At 46.9% G+C, this 22,015-nt stretch overlaps 1 protein-coding gene across 2 annotated transcripts in view; it reads left to right on the top strand.

Moving 5' to 3' along the window:
- The window catches only part of rprd1b (regulation of nuclear pre-mRNA domain containing 1B), a 137,301-nt gene extending 115,527 nt beyond the window's left edge, over nucleotides 1-21,774 (top strand). For both annotated transcript variants that reach the window (XM_043710189.2, XM_043710188.2), the window contains one exon: nucleotides 16,863-21,774. In XM_043710189.2, the coding sequence (XP_043566124.2) occupies nucleotides 16,863-17,012 (150 nt within the window). In that variant the 3' untranslated portion in view covers nucleotides 17,013-21,774. The remainder of the gene's footprint in view (nucleotides 1-16,862) is intronic.
- Nucleotides 21,775-22,015: the final 241 nt, after the last annotated feature.

Raw genomic sequence — 22,015 nt, 5'->3', positions numbered from 1 at the left:
ATGGTCAAGGTTAGAGCAGTGCTGTTAAAGCACAGTGGGGTCAAGGTTAGAGCAGTGCTGGAAAAGCATAGTGCAGTTAAGGAGCAGCGCTGGAAAGCGCAGTGCGGTCAGGGTTAGAGCATTGCTGGAACATCACAGCACGGTCAAGGTGAGAGCAGCGCTGGAAAGTCACCGCGCGGTCAAGGTTAGAACAGTGCTGGAAAAGTACAGCACGCTTAAGGTTAGAGCAGCGCTGGGAAAGCGCAGTGCGGTCAAGGTTCGAGCAGTGCTGGAAAATCACAGCACGGTCAACGTTAGAGCAGTGCAGGAATAGCACAGTGCGGTCAAGGTTAGAGCAGTGCTGGAAAATCACAGCACGGTCAAGGTTAGAGCAGCATGGAAAATCACAGCATGGTCAAGGTTAGAGCAGTGCTGGAAAAGCACAACGTGGTCAAGTTAGAGCAGTGCTGGAAAAGCGCAGAATGACCGAGGTTCGAGCAGCCATGGAAAACAGCACAGTCAAGGTTAGAGCAGTGCTGTTAAAACACAGCACGGTGAAGGTTAGAGCAGTGCTGGAAAAGCGAGCGCAGTCAATGTCAGAGCAGTGCTGGAAAACAGTGCTGTCAAGGTTAGAGCAGTGCTGGGAAAGAGCAGTACAGTCAAGGTTAGAGCAGTGCTGGAAAATCGCAGCGCGGCGAAGGTTAGAGCAGTGCTGGAACAGAACGTGGTCAATGTCAGAGCAGCGCTGGTAAATCACTGCGCGGTCAAGGTTAGAGCATTAGAGCAGTGCTATTACAGCACAGTGAAGGTTCGAGCAGTGCTGGAAAAGCGCAGTGCGATCAAGGTGAGAGCAGTGCTGGAAAAGCACAGCGTGGTCAAGGTTAGAACAGCGCTGGAAAAGCACAGCGCGGTCAAGGTTAGTGCAGTGCTGGAAAATCACAGCGCGGTCATGGTTAGAGCGGCGCCGGAAAAGCGCAGCGCGATCAAGTTTTGAGCAGTGTTGGAAAACAGCGCAGTGTGGTCAAGGTTAGCGCAGTGCTGGAAAAGCGCAGCGCGGTCAAGATTAGAGCAGTGCTGGAAAAGCACAGCACGGTCAAGGTTAGAGCAGTGCTGGAAAAGCGCAGCGTGGCCAAGGTTAGAGCAGCGCTGGTAAACAGCGACGTCAAGGTTAGAGCAGTGCTGGAAAAGCGCAGTCCAGGTTAGAGCAGTGCTGTTAAAGCACAGCACGGTGAAGGTTAGAGCAGTGCTGGAAAAGCGCAGCACGGTCAAGGGTAGAGCAGGGCTGGAAAAGTGCAGCGCGGTCAATGTTGGAGCAGTGCTGGAAAACAGCGCAGTGCGGTCCAGGCTAGTGCAGTGCTAGAAAAGCGCAGCGCGGTCAAAGTTAGAGTAGAGCCTGAAAAGCACAGCATGGTCAAGGTTGGACCGGTGCTGGAAAATCACAGTGCGGTGAAGGTTAGAGCAGTGCTGTTAAACCACAGCGGGGTGAAGGTTAGAACAGCAATGGAAAAGCACAGCGTGGTCAACATTAGAGCAGCGCTGCAAAAGCGCAGCATGGTCAAGATGAGAGCTGTGCAGGAAATGCGCGGTACAGTCAAGGTTAGAGCAATGCTGGAAAAGCGCAGTACGGTCAAGGTTAGAGCAATGCTGGAAAAGCGCAGTACGGTCAAGGTTAGAGCAGTGCTGGAAAAGCACAGCGCGGACATGGTCAGAGCAGCGCCAGAAACGCACAGCGCGATCAAATTTAGAGCAGTGCTGGAAAAGTGCAGCGCGTTCAAGGTTAGAGCAGTGCTGAAACAGCACGCGGTCAACGTCAGAACAGCGCTTGAAAATCACAGCATGGTCAAGGTTAGAGCAGTAGAGCAGTGCTGTTAAAGCACAGCACGGTGAAGGTTAGAGCAGTGCTGGAAAAGCGCAGCGCGGTCAAGGTTTGAGTAGTGCCTGAAAAGCGCAGCATGGTCAAGGTTGGACCGGTGCTGGAAAAGCACAGCGCGGTCAAGGTTAGAGCAGTGCTGGATCGACGCAGCACGATCAAGGTTAGAGCAGTGCTGGAAAAGCACAGCGTGGTCAAGTTCGAGCCGTGCTGGAAAAATGCAGAATGGCCGAGGTTCGAGCGGCCATGGAAAAGAGCACAGTCAAGGTTAGAGCAGTGCTGTTAAAGCACAGCACGGTGAAGGTGAGAGCAATGCTGGAAAAGCGAGCGCGGTCAATGTTAGAGCAGTGCTGGAAAACAGTGCTGTCAAGATTACAGCAGTGCTGGAAAAGCGCAGTACGGTCAAGATTACAGCAGTGCTGGAAAAGCGCAGTACGGTCAAGGTTAGAGCAGTGCTGGAAAAGCGCAGCGCAGTCCAGGTTAGCGCTGTGCTGGAAAAGCACAGCATGGTCAAGGTTAGAGCAGCACTGGAAAATGCACAGCGCGGTCAAGGTTGGAGCAATGCTGTTAAACCACAGCGGGGTGAAGGTTAGAACAGCAATGGAAAATCACAGCGCGGTCAAGTTTAGAGCAGTGCTGGAAAAGCACAGCGCAGTCAAAGTTAGAGCAATGCTGGAAAAGCGCAGCACGGTCATGGTCAGAGCAGCGCCAGAAACGCACAGCGCGATCAAATTTAGAGCAGTGCTGGAAAAGCGCAGCGCGATCAAGGTTAGAGCAGTGCTGAAACAGCACGCGGTCAACGTCAGAACAGCGCTTGAAAATCACAGCATGGTCAAGGTTAGAGCAGTAGAGCAGTGCTGTTAAAGCACAGCACGGTGAAGGTTAGAGCAGTGCTGGAAAAGCGCAGCGCGGTCAAGGTTAGAGTAGTGCCTGAAAAGCGCAGCATGGTCAAGGTTGGACCGGTGCTGGAAAAGCACAGTGCGGTCAAGGTTAGAGCATTGCTGGAACGACGCAGCACGATCAAGGTTAGAGCAGTGCTGGAAAAGCACAGCGTGGTCAAGTTCGAGCCGTGCTGGAAAAATGCAGAATGGCCGAGGTTCGAGCGGCCATGGAAAAGAGCACAGTCAAGGTTAGAGCAGTGCTGTTAAAGCACGGCACGGTGAAGGTGAGAGCAATGCTGGAAAAGCGAGCGCGGTCAATGTTAGAGCAGTGCTGGAAAACAGCGCAGTCAAGATTACAGCAGTGCTGGAAAAGCGCAGTACGGTCAAGATTACAGCAGTGCTGGAAAAGCGCAGTACGGTCAAGGTTAGAGCAGTGCTGGAAAAGCGCAGCGCGGTCAAGGTGAGAGCGGTGCTGGAGAACTGCACAGTCAAAGTTACAGCAGAGCTGAAAGCACAGCGTGGTCAAGGTTAGAGCAGTGCTGCAAAAGCGCAGTACGGTCAAGGTTAGAGCAGTGCTGGAACAGAACGCGGTCAACGTCAGAGCAGCGCTGGAAAATCACAGCGTGGTCAAGGTTAGAGCAGTGCTGGAAAACAGCGCAGTGCGGTCCAGGCTAGCGCAGTGCTGGAAAACCGCAGCGCGGTCAAGGTTAGAGTAGTGCCTGAAAAGCGCAGTACGGTCATGGTTAGAGCAGTGCTGGAAAAGCACAGTGTGGTCAAGGTTAGAGCAGCGCTGCAAAAGCAGAGCGCTGGTAAAATACAGCGCGGTCAAGGTTAGAGCAGCACTGGAAAAGTGCAGCACAGTCAAGGTTAGCGCTGTGCTGGAAAAGCACAGCACGGTCAAGGTTAGAGCGGTGCTGGAAAAGCGCACCGCCAACCAGGTTCGTGCGGTGCTGGAAAAGCGCAGCGCGGTCAAGGTTAGAGCAGCGCTGGAAAAGCACTGCGCGGTCAAGGTTAGAGCAGTGTTGGAAAAGCGCAGCGCGCTCAAGGTTAGAGTAGTGCTAGAAAAGCACCGCGCGGTCAAGTTTAGAGCAGTGCTGGAAAAGCGCAGTGTGGTCAACATTAGAGCAGCGCTGCAAAAGCGCAGCATGGTCAAGGTGAGAGCTGTGCAGGATATGCGCGGTACAGTCAAGGTTAGAGCAATGCTGGAAAAGCGCAGCGTTGTCGAGTTTGGAGCAGTGCCGGGAAATCATAGCGCAGTTCAGGTTAGAGCAGTGCTGGAAAAGCACAGCGCGGTCAAGTTAGAGCAGTGCTGGAAATTCACAGCGCGGTCACGGTTAGAGCAGAGCTGGAAAAGCGCCGCGCGATCAAGTTTGAGCAGTGCTGGAAAAGTGCAGCACGATCAAGGTTAGAGCAGTGCTGGAGCAGCGCAGCACAGTGAAGCTTAGAGCAGTGCTGGAAAAGCGCAGCATGGTTAACGCTAGAGCAGTGCTGGAAAAGCGCAGCGCGGTCAAGATGAGAGCAGTGCTGGAGAACTGCGCAGACCGTGCTGTACAAGGTTACAGCAGAGCTCAAAGCACAGCGTGGTCAAGGTTACTGCAGTGCTGCAAAAGCGCAGTGCCGTCAAGGTTAGAGCAGCGCTGGAAAGGCACAGCACGGTCAAGGTTAGAGCAGTGCTGGAAAAGCACAGCGTGGTCAAGGTTAGAGCAGTGCTGGAAAAGCACAGCGTGGTCAAGGTTAGAGCAGCGCTGGAAAAATACAGCGCGGTCAAGGTTAGAGCAGCACTGGAAAAGTGCAGTGCGGTCAAGGTTAGAGCAGTGCTGGAAACGCTCAGCGCGGTCAAGGTTAGCGCTGTGCTGGAAAAGCACAGCACGGTCAAGGTTACAGCGGTGCTGGAAATAACAGCACGGTCAAGGTTAGAGCGGTGCTGGAAAAGCGCAGCGCAGTCAAGGTTCGCGCTGTGCTGGAAAAGCACAGCATGGTCAAGGTTACAGCAGTGCGGCAAAAGCGCAGTACGGTCAAAGTTAGAGCAGTGCTGGAAAAGCACAGCACGGTCAAGGTTAGAGCAGTGCTGGAAAAGCACAGTGCGGTCAAGGTTAGAGCAGTGCTGGAAAATCAGAGCGCGGTTAACGTTCGAGCAGTGTCTGGTAAAATACAGCGCGGTCAAGGTTAGAGCAGTGCTGGAAAAGCACAGCGCGGTCAAGGTTAGAGCAGTGCTGGAAAATCATAGCGCGGTCACAGAGCGGCTCCGGAAAAGCGCAGCGCGATCAAGTTTAGAGCACTGCTGGAAAACAGCGCAGTGCAGTCAAGGTTAGTGCAGTGCTGGAAAAGTGCAGTGCGGTCAATGTCAGAGCAGCGCTGGAAAATCACGGCGTGGTCAAGGTTAGAGCAGTGCTGGAAAAGCACAGCACGGTCAAGGTTAGAGCAGCGCTGGAAAAGCAGAGCACGTTTAACGTTCGAGCAGCGCTGTTAAAATACAGCGCGGTCAAGGTTAGAGCAGCGCTGGAAAAGCGCAGTGCGGTCAAGGTTAGAGCAGTGCTGGAAAAGCTCAGCGCGGTCAAGGTTAGAGCGGTGCTGGAAAAGCACAGCGTGGTCAAGGTTAGAGCGGTGCTGGAAAAGCAGAGCACGTTTAACGTTCGAGCAGCGCTGTTAAAATACAGCGCGGTCAAGGTTAGAGCAGCACTGGAAAAGTGCAGTGCGGTCAAGGTTAGAGCGGTGCTGGAAAAGCACAGCACGGTCAAGGTTAGAGCGGTGCTGGAAAAGCACAGCGCAATCAAGGTTGTTGCAGTGCTGCAAAAGCGCAGTGCGGTCAAGGTTAGAGCGGTGCTGGAAAAGCGCACCGCAATGAAGGTTAGAGCGGTGCTGGAAAAGCACAGCGCGGTCAAGGTTAGAACAGCGCTGGAAAAGCACAGCGCGGTCAAGGTTAGAATAGCGCTGGAAAAGCGCAGCGCGGTCAAGGTTAGAACAGCGCTGGAAAGGCGCAGCGCAGTCAAGATTGGAGCAGCGCTGGAAAAGCGCAGTGTGGTCAAGGTTAGACCAGCGCTGGAAAATCACAGTGCGGTGAAGGTTAGGGCAGTGCTGTTAAACCACAGCGGGGTGAAGGTTAGAAAAGCAATGGAAAAGCACAGCGTGGTCAACATTAGAGCAGCGCTGCAAAAGCGCAGCATGGTCAAGGTGAGAGCTGTGCAGAAAATGCGCAGTACGGTCAAGGTTGGAGCAGTGCTGGAAAAGCACAGCGCGGTCAAGGTTAGAGCAGTGCTGGAAAAGCACAGCGCGGTCAAGTTAGAGTAGTGCTGGAAATTCACGGCGCGGTCACGGTTAGAGCAGTGCTGATAAAGCGCCCTGCGGTCAAGGTTAGAGTAGTGCCTGAAAAGCGCAGCATGGTCAAGGTTGGACCGGTGCTGGAAAAGCACAGCACGGTCAAGGTTAGAGCAGTGGTGGAAATGCGCAGCGCGGTCAAGATTAGAGCAGTGCTGGAAAAGCGCAGTGCGGTCAAGGTTAGAGCAGTGCTGGAAAAGCACAGCGCGGTCAAGGTTAGAGCAGCGCTGGAAAAGCAGAGCACGGTTAATGTTCAAGCAGCGCTATTAAAATACAGCGCGGTCAAGGTTAGAGCAGCGCTGCAAAAGCGCAGCGCGGTTGAGGTTAGAGCAGTGCAGGTAAAGCACAGTACAGTCAAGGTTAGAACAGCACTGGAAAAGCGGAGTGCGGTCAAGGTTAGAGCAGTGCTGGAAAATCTCAGCGCGGTCAAGGTTAGAGCGGTGCTGGAAAAGTGCACCGTGATCAAGGTTCGCGCTGTGCTGGAAAAGCACAGCATGGTCAAGGTTAGAGCAGCGCTCGAAAAGCACAGCGCGGTCAAGGTTAGAGCAGTGCTGGCAAAGCGCAGCGTTGTCGGGTTTGGAGCAGCGCTGGAAAACACAGCATGGTCAAGGTTAGAGCAGTGCTGGAAAAGCACAGCGCGGTCAAGGTTAGAGCAGTGCTGGAAAATCACAGCGCGGTCACAGAGCGGCTCCGGAAAAGCGCAGCGCGATCAAGTTTAGAGCACTGCTGGAAAACAGCGCAGTGCAGTCAAGGTTAGCGCAGTGCTGGAAAATCACGGCGTGGTCAATGTTAGAGCAGTGCTGGAAAAGAACAGCGCAGTCAAGGTTAGAGCAGTGCTGGAAAAGCGCAGCGCGGTCACGGAAAAGCAAAGCGCGGTCAAGGTTGGAGCAGTGCTGGAAAAGCACAGCGTGGTCAAGGCTAGACCAGCGCTGGAAAATCAGTGCGGTGAAGGTTAGAGCAGCGCTGGAAAAGCAGAGCACGGTTAATGTTCGAGCAGTGCTGGAAAAGCGCTGCGTTGTCGAGGTTGGAGCAGTGCTGGAAAAGCTCAGCGCGGTCAAGGTTAGCGCTGTGCTGAAAAGCACAGTACTGTCAAGGTTAGAGCGGTGCTGGAAAAGCACAGCGCAATCAAGGTTGTAGCAGCGCTGGAAAAGAGCAGCACGGTCAAGGTTAGAGCAGTGCTGGAAAAGCACAGCACAGTCAAGGTTAGAGCAGTGGTGGAAATGCGCAGCGCGGTCAAGATTAGAGCAGTGCTGGAAAAGCGCAGTGCGGTCAAGGTTCGAGTAATGCTGGAAAAGCACAGCGTGGTCAAGGTTAGAGCAGTGCTGGAACAGAACGCTGTCAATGTCAGAGCAGCGCTGGAAAATCATGGCGTGGTCAAGGTTAGAGCGGTCACAGAGCGGCTCCGGAAAAGTGCAGCGCGATCAAGTTTAGAGCACTGCTGGAAAACAGCGCAGTGCAGTCAAGGTTAGCGCAGTGCGGTCAAGGTTAGAGCAGTGGTGGAACAGAACGCTGTCAATGTCAGAGCAGCGCTGGAAAATCACGGCATGGTCAAGGTTAGAGCAGTGCCGGAAAAGCACAGCGCGGCCAAGGTTAGAGCAGTGCTGGAAAAGCACGGTGCGGTCAATGTTAGAGCAGTGCTGGAACAGAACGCGGTCAACATCAGAGCAGCACAGGAAAATCACAGCACAGTCAAGGTTAGAGCAGTAGAGCAGTGCTGTTAAAGCACAGCACGGTGAAGGTGAGAGCAGTACTGGAGAACTGCGCAGTCAAGGTTACATCAGTGCTCAAGGCACAGCGCGGTGAAGGTTAGAGTAGTGCTGGAAAAGTGCAGCACGGTCAACAATAGAGCAGTGCTGGAAAAGCGCAGCGCGGTCAAGGTGAGAGCACTGGTGGAGAACTGCGCAGTCAAGGTTACAGCAGAGTTCAAAGCACAGCGTGATCAAGGTTACAGCAGTGCTGCAAAAGTGCAGTACGGTCAAGGTTAGTGCAGTCCCGGAAAAGCACAGCACAGTCCAGGTTAGAACAGTGCTGGAAAAGCACAGCACAGTCAAGGTTAGAGCAGTGCTGGAAAACAGTGCGGTCAGCGTTAGAGCAGTGCTGGAAAAGCGCAGCACGGTCAAGGTTAGAGCAGTGCTGGAAAAGCAGTGCTAGAAAAGCGCTGCATGGTCAAGGTTAGAGCAGTGCTAGAAAAGCGCTGCACAGTCAAGGTTAAAGCAGTGCTGGAAAACAGTGCGGTCAGCGTTAGAGCAGTGCTGGAAAAGCACAGCGCGGTCAAGGTCAGCGCTGTGCTGGAAAAGCACAGCGCGGTCAAGGTCAGCGCTGTGCTGGAAAAGCACAGCGTGGTCAAGGTTAGAGCAGTGCTGGAAAATCACAGCGCGGTCACAGTTGGAGCGGCTCCGGAAAAGCGCAGCGCGATCAAGTTTAGAGCACTGCTAGAAAACAGCGCAGTGCAGTCAAGGTTAGCGCAGTGCTGGAAAAGCCTAGTGCGGTCAATGTCAGAGTTAGAGTAGTGCAGTCAAGGTTAGCGCAGTGCGGTCAAGGTTAGAGCAGTGCTGGAACAGAACGCTGTCAATGTCAGAGCAGTGCTGGAAAATCACGGCGTGGTCAAGGTTAGAGCAGTGCTGGAAAAGCGCAGCGCAGTCAAGGTTAGAGCAGTGCTGGAAAAGCACAGCATGGTCAAGGTTAGAGCAGTGCTGGAAAATCACAGCGCGGTCACAGTTAGAGCGGCTCCGGAAAAGCGCAGCGTGATCAACTTTAGAGCACTGCTGAAAAACAGCGCAGTGCAGTCAAGGTTAGCGCAGTGCTGGAAAAGCGCAGTGCGGTCAATGTCAGAGAAGCGCTGGAAAATCACGGCGTGGTCAAGGTTAGAGCACTGCTGGAAAAGCGCAGCACGGTCAACGTTCGCGCTGTGCTGGAAAAGCACAGCATGGTCAAGGTGAGAGCAGTGCTGGAAAAGCGCACCGCGATCAAGGTTCGCGCTGTGCTGGAAAAGCACAGCATGGTCAAGGTTAGAGCAGCGCTGGAAAAGCACAGCGAGGTCAAAAGTTGGAGCAGCGCTGGAAAACGCAGCGCAGTCAAGGTTGGAGCAGTGCTGGAAAAGCACAGCGCGGTCAAGGTTAGAGCAGCGCTGGAAACGCTGAGCACGGTTAATGTTTGAACAGTGCTGGAAAAGCGCTGCGTTGTCGAGGTTGGAGCAGTGCTGGAAAGGCGCACCGCGATCAAGGTTCGCGCTGTGCTGGAAAAGCACAGCATGGTCAAGGTTAGAGCAGCGCTGGAAAAGCACAGCGAGGTCAAAAGTTGGAGCAGCGCTGGAAAACGCAGCGCAGTCAAGGTTGGAGCAGTGCTGGAAAAGCACAGCGCGGTCAAGGTTAGAGCAGCGCTGGAAACGCTGAGCACGGTTAATGTTTGAACAGTGCTGGAAAAGCGCTGCGTTGTCGAGGTTGGAGCAGTGCTGGAAAGGTGCAGCGCGGTCAAGGTTAGAGCAGTGCTGGAAAAGCACAGCATGGTCAAGGTTAGAGCGGTGCTGGAAAAGCACAGCACAGTCAAGGTTAGAGCAGCGCTGGAAAAGCGCAGCGCAGTCAAGGTTGGAGCAGTGCTGGAAAAGCACAGCGTGGTCAAGGCTAGACCAGCGCTGGAAAAGCACAGTGCAGTGAAGGTTAGAGCAGCGCTGGAAAAGCAGAGCACGGTTAATGTTCGAGCAGTGCTGGAAAAGCGCAGCGTTGTCGAGGTTAGAGCAGTGCTGGAAAAGCTCAGCGCAGTCAAGGTTAGCGCTGTGCTGAAAAGCACAGTACAGTCAAGGTTAGAGCGGTGCTGGAAAAGCGCAGCGCGGTCAAGGTTAGAGCAGTGCTGGAAAAGCACAGCACGGTCAAGGTTAGAGCAGTGCTGGAAAAGCACAGCGCGGTCAAGGTTAGAGCAGTGCTGGAAAATCACAGCGCGGTCACAGTTAGAGCGGCTCCGGAAAAGCGCAGCGCGATCAAGTTTAGAGCACTGCTGGAAAACAGCGCAGTGCAGTCAAGGTTAGCGCAGTGCGGTCAATGTCAGAGCAGCGCTGGAAAATCACGGCGTGGTCAAGGTTAGAGCACTGCTGGAAAAGCTCAGCGAGGTCAAGGTTAGCACTGTGCTGAAAAGCAGTACGGTCAAGGTTAGAGCACTGCTGGAAAAGCTCAGCGAGGTCAAGGTTAGCACTGTGCTGAAAAGCAGTACGGTCAAGGTTAGAGCGGTGCTGGAAAAGCGCAGCACGGTCAAGGTTAGAGCAGTGGTGGAAATGCGCAGCGCGGTCAAGATTAGAGCAGTGCTGGAAAAGCGCAGTGCGGTCAAGGTTCGAGCAGTGCTGGAAAAGCACAGCGTGGTCAAGGTTAGAGCAGCGCTGGAACAGAACGCTGTCAATGTCAGAGCAGCACTGGAAAATCACAGCGCGGTCAAGGTTAGAGCGGTCACAGTTAGAGCGGCTCCGGAAAAGCGCAGCGTGATCAAGTTTAGAGCACTGCTGGAAAACAGCGCAGTGCAGTCAACGTCAGCGCAGTGCGGTCAAGGTTAGAGCAGTGCTGGAACAGAACGCTATCAATGTCAGAGCAGCGCTGGAAAATCACGGCGTGGTCAAGGTTAGAGCAGTGCCGGAAAAGCACAGCGCGGCCAAGGTTAGAGCAGTGCTGGAAAAGCGCAGCGCGATCAAGGTTCGCGCTGTGCTGGAAAAGCACAGCATGGTCAAGGTTAGAGCAGCGCTGGAAAAGCACAGTGCGGTGAAGGTTAGAGCAGCGCTGGAAAAGCGCAGCGCAGTCAAGGTTGGAGCAGTGCTGGAAAAGCACAGCATGGTCAAGGTTAGAGCAGCGCTGGAAAAGCGCACAATGGTCAAGGTTAGCGCAGCGCTGGAAAATCACGGCGTGGTCAAGGTTAGAGCAGTGTCGGAAAAGCACAGCGCGGCCAAGGTTAGAGCAGTGCTGGAAAACAGCATGTTCGACGTTAGAGCAGTGCTGGAAAAGCGCAGTGCGGTCAAGGTTAGAGCCGTGCTGGAAAGGCGCGGCACGGTCAAGGTTAGAGCAGTGCCGGAAAAGCACAGTGCGGTCATGGTTGGATCACCGCTGGAAAAGCACAGTGCGGTCCAGGTTAGAGCAGTGCCAGAAAAGCACAATGTTGTCAAGGTTAGAGCAGTGCCGGAAAAGCACAGTGCGGTCAAGGTTAGAGCAGTCCCGGAAAAGCACAGTGCGGTCAAGGTTAGAACAGTGCCGGAAAAGCACAGTGCGGTCAAGGTTAGAGCAGTGCCGGAAAAGCACAGTGCGGTCAAGGTTCGAGCAGTGCCGGAAAAGCACAGTGCGGTCAAGGTTAGAGCAGTGCCGGAAAAGCACAGTGCGGTCAAGGTTAGAGCAGTGCCGGAAAAGCACAGTGCGGTCAAGGTTAGAGCAGTGCCGGAAAAGCACAGTGCGGTCAAGGTTAGAGCAGTGCCGGAAAAGCACAGTGCGGTCAAGGTTCGAGCAGTCCCGGAAAAGCACAGCACAGTCAAGGTTAGAGCAGTGCTGGAAAACAGTGCGGTCAGCGTTAGAGCAGCGCTGGAAAAGCACAGCGCGGTCAAGGTTAGAGCAGTGCTGGAAAAGCACAGCGCGGTCAAGGTTAGAGCAGTGCTGGAAAAGCGCAGCGCAATCAAGGTTAGAGCAGTGCTAAAAAAATCACAGCGCGATCAAGGTTAGAGCAGTGCTGGAAAAGCTCAGCGTGGTCAAGGTTAGAGCAATGCTGGAAAAGCACAGCGTGGTCAAGGTTAGAGCAGTGCTGGAAAAGCGCAGCGCAATCAAGGTTAGAGCAGTGCTAAAAAAATCACAGCGCGATCAAGGTTAGAGCAGTGCTGGAAAAGCTCAGCGTGGTCAAGGTTAGAGCAATGCTGGAAAACAGCGTGGTCAACATTAGAGCAGCACTAGAAAAGCACAGCGCGGTCAATGTTAGAGCAGTTTTGGAAAATAGCACTGTCAAGGTTACTGCAGTGCTCAAAGCACAGCGCGGTCAAGGTTAGAGCAGGCTGGAAAAGCGCAGCGCGATCAAGGTTAGAGCAGTGCTGGAAGAGCACAGCGCAATCAAGGTTAGAGCAGTGCTGGAAGAGCACAGCGCGATCAAGTGTTAGAGCAGTGCTGGAAAAGAGCAGCACAGTTAAGGTGAGAGCAGTGCTGGAGAACTGCGCGGTCAAGGTCACAGCAGTGCTCAAAGCACAGCGCGGTCGAGGTTACAGCAGTGCTCAAAGCACAGCGCGGTCAAGGTTAGAGTAGTGCTGGAAAAGCGCAGCATGCTCAAGGTTAGAGCAGTGCTGTTAAAGCACAGCACGGTGAAGGTTAGAGCAGTGCAGGAAAAGCGCAGCACGGTCAAGGTTAGGGCAGTGCTGGGAAAGCGCAGTATGGTCAAGGTTAGAGCAGTGCTGGAAAAGCGCAGTGCGGTCAAGGTTGGAGCAGTGGTGGAAAACAGCGCGGTCAAGGTTAGAGCAGTGCTGCAAATGCACAGCACGGTCAAGGTTAGGGCAGTGCTGGAAAAGCGCCGTGTGGTCAAGGTTAGGGCAGTGCTGTAAAAGCGCAGCGCGGTCAAGGTTTTCTTGTTTCTTGGAAGCTGCCTGACCTGCTGTGCTTTTCCAGCACTACTTTAATCTTGACAAAATTGAAGGGATTAAGTGACAGCGGGGATACAAAATTTTCTCAGGCTTAGATAACGTGGAGTCATGGTTAAATCAATATTTTTTGTACTTGAGAGAATTAACCGCTTCTGTCCCAGAGGAGATTGGTATTAGATCCATTACACCTTTTATTAATGACCTGAGCTTGTGTATGGATGGCATAATTTCCGAGTTTGGTAATGGCACAAAAGTTAGAACATAGCAAACAAGGAGCATAGGAATAGACACCAACCAACACAGTGAATAAAAGTTAATGGAGACAAGTGTGAAATGTTGTGTTTTACTATGAAGGCTAAGGAGGAGTAATCTGGATTAAGTGATAGAAATTAGTAAGAGACATAATTGAGGGCTTTCACAAAATCTTTGAAGATGACATATAATTTAGATGACTTCTATTTTTAAAAGGTGCATGAGATCATTAGCTTAATTCATTAATGTTGCACAGTGTTGGACCTTAATTTAAATAATCACAACACTAGGTTATCGTCCAACAGATTTATTTGGAAGTACAAGCTTTTGGCGCACTGCTCTTCATCAAGTAGCTGGCAGACAGGGTCATAGGACACTGAATTTATAACTAAAGGTCATAGTGTCACACAGCTGATGCATATATTGAACAAACCTAGATTGCTGTTCAATATGTTGCATCAGTTGTATGATACTATTAGCTTTTGCTATAAATTCAGTGTCCCATAATCCTGCTCCACTAGCTACCTGACGAAGGAACAGCATTCTGAAAGCTAGTACTTCCAAATAAACCTGGTGTTGTGTGATTTTTAACATCTTTGAGACAGAGAATACAAAGAAAGGAAATTAGGTTAAACCTTTAGGAAATACTGGTTAAATGCTGGAGTATTATGTTCAATTTTGGACACCACAATAGGTAAGATGCCAATGCCTTTGAGAGTGTGCAGAATAGATTTATGAGAATGATAGGAAGAATGAGTGATCTTGTGTTGTGTTCAAAAATTGGAGAGGCTGATGTTCTGTTAAGAACAGAAAAGCTTAACAGGAAATTTGATTGAGGTGTTCAGAATCAAATGGTTTTGTGGAATAAATCAGGAAAAATGGACCAAAAGTCATCAACCCGCAGCTGTAGGTTTAATGCAAGTCGATCAAGAAATATTTTGTAAACACATTGTTGAAATCTGAAATGTATTGCTTGATAGCTAGATGGCAATAGAATCCATAGTGGTAGTCAAAAGAAAATTGATAAATGCTTGATGTGGGAAAGAAAATCTTAGTCTATAGGGAAGGAGCAGAGGACTAAAATTAATTGGATAATCCTGTAAATGAGCTGTCATGCACGAATGGACCAAGTGACCCGCTTATGTGTTGCATGATTCTGGTTATATGATTAGTCCAATATCTGATATTGGCATTTATGAAGTATTGCCAGTAGCTGTGGAGTAGCAGACATTATTATAACACTTGCAAAGATTCAGGATTGTGTAGTAGTTGAAAGCTTTGTTAGTGCAGCAGAGAGATGAACAATTGAAAATTTTGATTGGGACTGTTGATAACTGCACATTGGGAATATGGCAAACCCCTAATTTTGCTATGTTGGTTCATTTTCTTGAATGCATGCGATTATGGCTAATATGCTATAAAAGCAGTTTAGTGTGCTAATGGTACTGGAACTTTGTCTTATTTGTCCTTGTTAATTAGCACTCAACTTCATTCTTTTTTAAAGTTGGTTCCCCAATCTTTCCAGATTGAATCCTTCAGTCAGGATTCTGGTCCTCCCAACAACCCTAACCATGGTCACAAACCACATTGCTTGACTGATCTTGCCCACTCTAATATTTTTTCCATAGTAACTCTATCCATCTCCAGTATCCACAATCTAACCTCTTACACCCAGTTAGAAACACTGCCTCAATTTAATTTGACTGAGCTGAATCATCTCCAGAATATCACTCACTAGCTTTTCTTCTTGTTGTGATGCCATCACTTTGGGGTTACTAGTCCAACATCCAGTGTTCAATGAACAGACATTTTCACCAGCTGAACATTGTGAAAATCAAACAATGTTTTTCAGGCCCCTCTACAAGTTTTTTATCCTAGCCATTGACTCTGTCTCCTCTCTGGCTGTTTACTTGAGGTAAAATGGTGATTTAAAGCCTTGGTATTGTTTAACTCCATGTTGGAGTTCCAATCCTGTCCATGGTCTGTCTCTCATTGCCTCCTTCTGTATTTCCTCTAGCCCAGCTGCAATCTCTATTCTTCTGACTTTAGATTTGTGAGTCCCAACCAATAGCTGTACAGTTGACTGTCATTCTTTCAGGCAACTAGACTTCATGCTTTGGAATTTTCCCCGATGTGCACCATTTCTTCAGTTCCCTCTCTCCTTTAAATGCCTTTTTAAAATCTATCTTTTTAACAAAGCCTTTGACAATAGACAATAGGTGCAAGAGTAGGCCATTCTGCACTTACTCTTCGAGCTTGCACCACCATTCAATATGATCATGGCTGCTCATCCTTAATCAGTATCCTGTTCCTGCCTTATCTCCATAACCCTTGATTCCACAATCCTTGAGAGCCCTATGCTACTCTTTCTTAAATGAATCCAGAGATTGGGCCTCCACTGCCCTCTGGGGCAGAGCATTCCACACAGCCATCACTCTCTGGGTGAAGAAGTTTCTCCTCATCTCTGTCCTAAATGGTCCAGCCTGTATTTTTAAGCTGTGTCCTCTGGTTCGGCACTTACCCATCAGCAGAAACATGTTTCCTGCCTCCAGAGTGTCCAATCCTTTAATAATCTTATATGTCTCAATCATATCCCATCTCAGTCTTCTAAACTCAAGGGTATACAAGCCCAGTCGTTCCAGTCTTTCAGTGTAAGGTAATCCCGACATTCCAGGAATTGACCTTGTGAGCCTATGCTGCACTCCCTCAATAGCCAGAATGTCTTTCCTCAAATTTGGAGACCAGAACTGCACGCAGTACTCCAGGTGTGGTCTCACCAGGGCCCTGTACAGTTGCAGAAGAACCTCTTTGGTCACCTCTCTTAATCTCTCTGACTCTGGCTTGGCAGTTATTTTCCCAGAGCTTCTGTAATATGCTCTGGGGCCGCTCATAGAGATGTACAGCATGGAAATAGATCCTTGCGTCCGACCCATCCATGCCGATCAGCTATCCCAACCCAATCTAGTCCCACCTGCCAGCACCCGGCCCATATCCCTCCAAACCCTTCCTATTCATATACCCATCCAAATGCCTCTAGTTCTGGACTCCCCGACCCCAGGGAAAAGACTTTGCCTATTTACCCTATCTAAGTACCTCATAATTTTGTAAGCCTCTATAAGGTCGCCCCTCAGCCTCCGACGCTCCAGGGAAAACAGCCCCAGTCTGTTCAGCCTCTCCCTGTAGCTCAAATCCTCCAACCCTGGCAACATCCTTGTAAGTCTTTTCTGAACCCTATCAAGTTTCACAACATTTTTCCGAAAGGAAGGACACCGGAATTGCATGCAATATTCCAACGGTGGCCTAACCAATGTCCTGTACAGCCACAGTATGACCTCCCAACCCCTGTACTCAATACTCTGACCAATAAAGGAAAACATACCAAATGCCTTCTTCACTATCCTATCTACCTGCGACTTTCAAGGAGCTATGAACCTGCACTCCAAGGTGTCTTTGTTCAGCAACACTCCCTAGGACCTTACCATTAAGTGTATAAGTCCTGCTAAGATTTGCTTTCCCAAAATGCAGCACCTCGCATTTATCTGTATTAAACTCCATCTGCCACTTCTCAGCCCATTGGCCCATCTGGTCAAGATCCTGTTGTAATCTGAGGTAACCCTCTTCGCTGACCACTACACCTCCAATTTTGGTGTCATCTGCAAACTTACTAACTGTGTACCTCTTATGCTCGCATCCAAATCATTTATATAAATGACAAAAAGTAGAGGGCCCAGCACCGATCCAGTGGCACTACACTGGTTACAGGCCTCCAGTCTGAAAAACAATCATCTACCACCACCTTTTGAGCCAGTTCTGTATCCACATGGCGAGTTCTCCCTGTATTCAGTGAGATCTAACCTTGCTAACCAGTCTCCCATGGGGAACCCCTTGAGTTAACGATACTATAGAAATACAACATGTTGTTCGAGCAGCAGAATTATAGGTTGTAATATAGTCTAATAGAAATATATGATTTCTTTTTCTTCAGGAATACAAACAGAAACTGGCTCAAGTAACACAAGTTCGGAAAGAACTGAAATCTCACATTCAGAATTTGCCAGACCTTTCATTGCTTCCAAATGTTACAGGAGGTTTAGCACCATTGCCCTCTGCTGGTGACCTTTTCTCTAGTGACTGAACTTGCTACCCTTTTCTCAGGAGTCAACCGCAATACCTCCGCTGTGTGTGACAACTTCTTGAAGGCATGGATCTGTGATATGATGGGGCCTAAATCAGCAGGGCCCAACCTTTAAGACATCTGTGTACAAATTGCATTAGAGCTGTAGTAACCCTAACATGGTGGTTTACAGCAGTTTGAAACATGGAGGAAAATAAACACTATTCAAAGCCACTGCTGTTAACCTGTAAGTTCCAATATACATCAATCCTGCGCCAGGAGCAATGGAAACTTTCTTCTCCAATCAGGATGTTGTGACGTCCATGTGACAATGTGAACCAGATGAGCAATATAAAGTATGCACGAGTCCACAGAACTGAATATTTTGAACTGAATGTAGTTGTGTATTGAAGTATAGCGCTGATAATCTAAAATGAGAATTGGGCAAATTGTTGGCACTGTTACAAGAGCCTTTATATTGTTCTAGATTACAAGTTCTTACTGTACCTGAATATGAAAAGTTAGGTATCCAGTTTCTCCAAATCTACAATTAATTTTGCTCTTTTAAGCACAACAATTTTAACTTTTATTTTTAAATGTTCTTCCAAAGGTAAGGGAAATCCAAATTTAAAATGCATGCCAGCTATATAACTTGGAGTAAAAATTCATTAATGGTGCCCATTGGGCCAGCAATAAGAGGTTTCCCAACTGTAGTATAGTTAGCTGCAGCTTATTCTTGTATGCTGGTCCTGCAAGTTTGCATTGGAAGTGCAGAGCCTATTTATACTTGGTTTAAAAATGGGCATATCCAAATATTTAAGCACATTCATATTGAGGGCAGACTTACCGCCTTCATATACCATTGTTTTGCAGTTGGTGCTTGGTATATGTCCAACACTTCTGCTTTGCTACCAGTAGAAGAATGTGGTGCACTTCTGTTAACATTTTGAGTTTCAAGTATCGTGTTTAGGTCCATGACAATTGAATTTGGTTTTGTACTGGGGTCTCATAATTCCAACACTCCTTCCTCTCATTGAGGACTAATTAAACATTTAGGTAGACTCGTTTTGCATCACTTGTGTTAAGTTGGGGGTTTCAGTTGTTTAATAACAGAGCAAAATCAGTAATTCGGTTGCTTTGTTTAGAAAAATTCTTCTAAGTGGATTCAGTTTTTTTCAGAAGTGACAAACCAAAACATGATTTTATCTCGTGCAGAGGATACTTTACTTTTCTTCCAAAAAATGTTTCTCAGTTCAAGCTTTGAGCATCTTTGTTTAAAGATTTACATTTATTATTTGACAGCTGTGGGTGTACTTCTAAATTCTTAAGTCCTTAATATGGAAAAGTCTTGACAGTTTGTTCATAAAAAGAAGTTAGAAGAAACCAGTTTGGTGAGAGGCATATGACAAGCATGGAGAGAAATTTTCATGTTTTTCAAAAAACACTGGAGTGGGAAAGCCCTTTTGGATCCTTGCAAATATGTAAACTATTATGTGAATTGAACTGGTTAACAATTTTCATTTTTAGTGTTTTTATTTACTTACAATGGATTTGGTTCCAATAAGTAGCCAGCTAAGGATTTTTTTTAATTAAAAAGTAATTCAGTCAGCCTGACCAAACACTATTAAACTCTCTTGGTCTCATTAACATACATTTCTCTTCCCTTTTTTTGTTTGACTTTTTTGTTTAATTGTATGAACAAATGACGATTTTAAAAAAGGTTCAATTACAAAGAAAGGGTTATATGTTGATAGAAATTTCACCAAGTTGTTGTATCTTGGTAGTTGCCACACAAGACAGTCGATCTCTTGACTTGCTACAGCTCAGGCCCAAAATTGCTCCTCCCAGAATGGTGAGATTCTTTTCTTTTGTTACCTTTTATATGGATTGGGAAGAGAAATTGTCTAAAAGGCACTTCCTTCTGTACTACTTGAACATCATTAACTGTAGATCAAATAAATTACTTGGAAATGTAAGAATTATTTCCATGTGTGAATCTCATACATGGGATTTCTAGTTACATGCAATGATGAGAAATGTAAACCATTAGGTTCATCTGCAGTCATTCAGGGATGACGAAGCACGCTTTCTAAAATTCTAAATCAGGCTTTGCTTTGTTTGCATCTGCCTGTGGTGTGCAATTGGGAAATGCAGTTTATGTTAATGTGGTACTTACATTGGGCCTCAGGCTTTTTAAAATTAAACATAATTTTGGAATTGGTCACAAGTTTGAGGTTCTTTAAGTTTATAGGATTTATCCTCTTGACTGAAAATTAAAAACCTTTCTGGGATAAAATACCCACCATTGTAGTCTGTGTAAGTTTATAAATAGCCTATGTTTCAGAAGATCATTATTTTCTATACACAATCAAATTATTACTAATTGTGCTGTGTTGTAGAAGCTAATGTTTCTTATAAAGTCAGCATTGCAACAAACTACCCTAATTTGGCAGCCATTCTATCCAAATAATTGCTTGGTAGTGTTGAGGGGAAAATCAATGTTATTATAAGTGGGAAAATTGACAGTGGTGATATTTGTGTAATGTGTTCTAGCCAAAACACTCACTACCATATTTTCAATATTGACTAAATATAGCAATTTTGCAAGGGGCCAGGTATCTATTGTTAATAAGTCAACAGAAATTTGTTTGATTTCCCATTAGCTGCACAGTATTTTCGGAATTGAAAAGCAAGGCATTTCTTTGTCTCTCAAAGCAAGTGCATTTTGCTGACATCTGCAGCTTTCATGATCACCCAGAAACGGTCACTGATACAGATCATTCTCGGTCATGGTACTTAATGTGGATTTCCCTTTTAGGATTGGCATATGAGAGTACTTGGACCACTTAAGTGCAATTTAGTTTTGGCTTGTAATGTAGCACCCTTCAGAATATGCCTTAAATTAATTCCATGCATAGTTTCAATTGTCTCCCAAACATGAGTATTTTAGAAAACATAACTTCTATTTTTTTTGTGAAATTTGTCTGCCTGCAAATATGTAGAAACCTTTGAATGTATTTGTAAGAAGCTTAATAAAAAAAAAGTAATATTGAACAGAAATCACATTACTAGGTGAATGTGTAATAGGTTAGTGTTGGAATACAAAATAAAAAAAAGAATTGGACGTATCGATCATATTCTGGCACACCGTTATTTTAATGTTTACTAATTGTCAGTCAATTGAGTTATGCTAATGTATTTTTTTTAAATCTGAAATATCCGATTCATGAATGATAGGAAATGGAATGAGATGAAAGTAATTCAATTATCAAAAGCAGATAAAAACATTCAACAGATAACTGTATGGTAAGTCTTAAGTGAACAGATCTGAAGATTCCAAATGAATTTAATTATTTTGAAGTATAATGGAATAGAGACCTACTTTGAGTAAAGGCACAGAGCTTGAAAAGTTATAACTTGAGTTGCATCAAGAGACACTAGTACACTTCAGCCCTTATTCTTGTTCAGGTTTTCTGCAACGGATGAGTACAGTTCAGAAATCCAGTTCTGCAGCTCCTAACTCAAATACAGTCATGATAGATCCTGGTTAGGACATCAATGGTTTGACAAACTTGACCTTTTGCTTAAAGCCAGGATTTTATTTTCATATTTGACTTAAGATTTCTGTGATAATTTTTCTACTTGTAGATAAAGTGCGCATGTGATCCATTTGAATTTCTAAAGTGGGCCATGAAAACACAACCTCCCATAGATATGTTTTATAGATATAGCATTCTATCTTCTAACATTTTGTCAGAAACATTAAAATTGGATTATTATAATTAATTATTATACACCCTGCAACTGGGTCTGGAAGGTGTAACAGATTTTATGATTATGTACTAGTATTTTAACACTGTGAAACAAAAAAGCCATGTGCCAATAGGATTATGTTTTCAACATGAGCAAAATATTCCTAATATAAATGTTATGAGCATCAAATCCTGGCTACAAATATATGGTTTTGATAACCATTGTAAGAAATCAAAATCACGCAAAAAGCTATTATTGTTGTTGAAATGTAAATAAATAGACCTATCAAATCAGTGTTTTTATATTCACTTTTTTACATGCATGTTGCATTTTTTTGATTTAGTATAAATGGTTTATAAGCAGTAGGTGAATTCTGAACTAAGTGCAATGTTTAGGGCAGCACAGTGGTTAGGACCACTGCTTCACAGTGCCTGGGACCCAAGTTCAATTCCAGCCTTGGATGACTGTGTCTTTGTGGAGTTTATCCATTCTCTCCATGTCTGCGTGTTTCTCTGGGTGCTCTAGTTTCCTCCTCCACTCCAAAAATATGTGATTTATGTAGATTGGCAATGCTAATTTGCACTGTAACAACCAGGCTGTGCAGGCTAGGTGGATAAACTATAGTAACAGCAGGGTTACAAGGGTAGGGTGGAGAGGACATGCTGTCAGAGGGTTAATGCAGACTTAATGAGCCAAATGGCCTCTATCTGCACTGCAGGAATTTTATGATTCAAATTGATATTTTTAATCCTTTTTAAATAACCTCATTTTTGTGCTTACTCCTTTTTAAAAGCAATTTGCTGATTATTGAGAACATGACCATAATATCTACCTAATTTTGGAAAATATTGCAATACCTGTGATAATCAAGTGTTTAAAAAACTGCAAGTAATTCACATTTGTCACCTGAGAACAGTAAATATGACCTTGTAAGTTTGTTAGGTTATAACAACTAGCAATAGTAACGTAACTTTCCGATCAGCTGCATTGTTTGTAATTGTAAAAATAAAGTATTTTGTTATGATGTTGATTTTGTTATTTATTTGATTAGTAAAATGTCCCTGGGGTTCCACTATTTCAATAAGAAACTTTACTTTGAAGTAATTTTGGAGAAAAAAGGAACACAATTAATTTGGGACTTATAAAATATTCAGGACCCAAGACAACGATTGGCCAAGGTTGTATTAGAGAATGCAAGATTTTAGAAGAATGAGGGGGAATTTCATAGCAACCTATAAAACTCTTTAACAGGACTAGATAGGGATAATACA

The sequence above is a fragment of the Chiloscyllium plagiosum genome, unplaced genomic scaffold (genome assembly GCF_037043375.1).
Source record: "Chiloscyllium plagiosum isolate Xiang-an unplaced genomic scaffold, Cpla_swu_hap1 HiC_scaffold_15, whole genome shotgun sequence".
NCBI lineage: Eukaryota > Metazoa > Chordata > Chondrichthyes > Orectolobiformes > Hemiscylliidae > Chiloscyllium > Chiloscyllium plagiosum.
Note: the sequence above shows the minus strand (reverse complement) of the source record. Positions and strands in the feature narration are given on the sequence as shown.